Genomic DNA, 2,234 nt, shown 5'->3' with positions numbered 1-2,234 from the left:
TTATAAAATAATTTGTTATATCATATATTTTTTAAAATAGTATTTTATTATGTTATTATGAGAATGTTATTTAAATTATGTGAAAAAAATAAATGAAAAATTAGTAGATTTAAAAAAAAAAAATTGGTCTAGGAATTATTTTGATGTACAACTTTTAATTTTAGAGACTAAATTAAATCATTTAGTAAAACTCACCGACTACATTAAATCGCTTAACAAAATTCAATTATTAAATCAAGTCACTTGTAATAATGAGAATTAGTAATATAAACAAATCATGTTTTGACACGTGGATAATTATGTTTTGTGACGTGACACTGTCGTTTACGTCGACATGCCACATGTCACATCATCACTCTATTACATATTTAGACGTATAGATCAACATGTCACATCAACATATTCTATGTTAATAAAAAAATAGTCAAAGAACTAACTCAAATAACTGGTATAAGATTAAATTGAGTAAACTTAAATTTTAATGGCATATTATCTCATATTTTAATACAACAAATTGAGTATTGTCTTATATTAACTTAAATCATTGGTATCAGGAATAAATTGAATATTATCTCGTATTTTAATGAAACAAACCAAACATATTATGTGATATACTTAATTTGATTTATACATGTTTTGCATTGATAAGTAACTGTAACCAAACGCAACTATCTAGACTCTAGAGTATGATGGATTATATTGTGATGTACACTGAGAAACCAGGAAAATAGCATCAGCAATCACTGATAAGCTGAAAAAAAGAGCTCAACTCCGACTCTGGAAACACATACACAAGCCTCCAAATCTCTATATGATTCCCTGATCGGAGCAAGAGAGAAAGTTAAATTAAGAATGATGGGGAGCGATGGCGACGGTGATGCACCATTATTGGACGACAAAGCAAAGCGAATGAGGGATCTGCTATCCAGTTTTTACGCTCCAAACCCCTCAATGTTGTCTCATTCCCCCACCGCCTCCTCCAAGCATTCAACACCCGACGATATCAACTCCTCCTCCTTCGATCCCAACCATTACATGAACATTCTCGTCAATAACTCCAACTTGGAAGGCCTTCTCAAGCGCCACGTTGATATGGCCGCTGAGATCAAGAATCTCGACACCGACTTGCAGATGCTTGTTTACGAGAATTACAACAAGTTCATCAGTGCCACTGATACTATCAAGAGGTATATTAATATCATTCATCTTATATGATCCTGTAGTGTTTTATATGCATGCTTTGTTTGAGCAGGATGAAAAGTAATATTTTGGGGATGGAGGGAAATATGGAGTACCTTCTTGAAAAAGTAAGTCTAGCATTAAATTAATAATTATTGATCATTAGCAAAAACAAAAAGAAGAATATATAGGAGGCTTGAGAGTTTATTAGCAATTAATTAATCACGTCTTTCTTTCTTTTTTCCCTAAAAAAAATCCAGATCATGTCTGTACAGTCCAGGAGTGACAGTGTTAACACTTCTTTATTTGAGAAGAGGGAGCACATTGAGAAATTGCATCGCACTTGTAATCTTCTTCGAAAAGTTCAGGTATTAAATAATGTTCATCAAGTTTATATATATTATTCTAAGCATTATGATTTTGTCTCTCATGTAACTTATACTTTTCACTGATATGGAAGAGTAGTTCATATATGATCTACCTGATAGACTTGGCAAGTGCATCAAATCAGAAGCCTATGCGGATGCTGTCAGATTCTACACTGGTGCAATGCCAATTTTTAAGGTTGGATATGTAGGAATAGTTGTTATTATTAACTAATTCAATTTATTATTTGTCTAATTTTCACATTTTACGCATACAAATAGTTTCATAATGCAAACCATCTAGGCCTTATATGGCATATCTTTCTAAGTTTAGTTTTAGTTTATTTATTTATTTTACCTTCTTTATCAGGCATATGGAGACTCTTCATTCCATGATTGTAAGCGAGCATCCGATGAAGCAATAGCTATCATAGTTAAAAACTTGCAGGTATAGTTCTTTGGCATTCATGATATGAGGGCTATGTTAGATATATGCTAAGCACGAAAATTTTCATTCAATTCTTTGATAATATGTTGAATAAAAAGCTAATGTTCAATTTGTCATTGAGAAGCCTGTCATCTTAATCAACATTCTCTTCTCCAACCAGGAAAAGCTGTTTTCAGATTCTGAACCTATACAAGTGAGAGCTGAGGCTGCATTGCTGCTTAAGCAGTTGGATTTTCCGGTTT

The 2,234-nt window shown here is 32.4% G+C and overlaps 1 protein-coding gene across 1 annotated transcript in view; it reads left to right on the top strand.

The window, feature by feature from the left end:
- Window positions 686-2,234, top strand: part of LOC107646081 (vacuolar protein sorting-associated protein 51 homolog) — a 5,749-nt gene continuing 4,200 nt past the window's right edge. The window contains exons 1-6 of the mRNA XM_016350271.2: window positions 686-1,187; window positions 1,253-1,307; window positions 1,440-1,547; window positions 1,645-1,743; window positions 1,915-1,992; window positions 2,153-2,230. Coding sequence (XP_016205757.1) covers window positions 853-1,187; window positions 1,253-1,307; window positions 1,440-1,547; window positions 1,645-1,743; window positions 1,915-1,992; window positions 2,153-2,230 — 753 coding nt within the window. The 5' untranslated portion in view covers window positions 686-852. The remainder of the gene's footprint in view (window positions 1,188-1,252; window positions 1,308-1,439; window positions 1,548-1,644; window positions 1,744-1,914; window positions 1,993-2,152; window positions 2,231-2,234) is intronic.

This window comes from Arachis ipaensis, chromosome B06, assembly GCF_000816755.2.
Source record: "Arachis ipaensis cultivar K30076 chromosome B06, Araip1.1, whole genome shotgun sequence".
Taxonomy (NCBI): domain Eukaryota; kingdom Viridiplantae; phylum Streptophyta; class Magnoliopsida; order Fabales; family Fabaceae; genus Arachis; species Arachis ipaensis.
The sequence above is the reverse complement of the archived record's forward strand: the minus strand, read 5'-3'. Positions and strand labels throughout refer to the sequence as shown.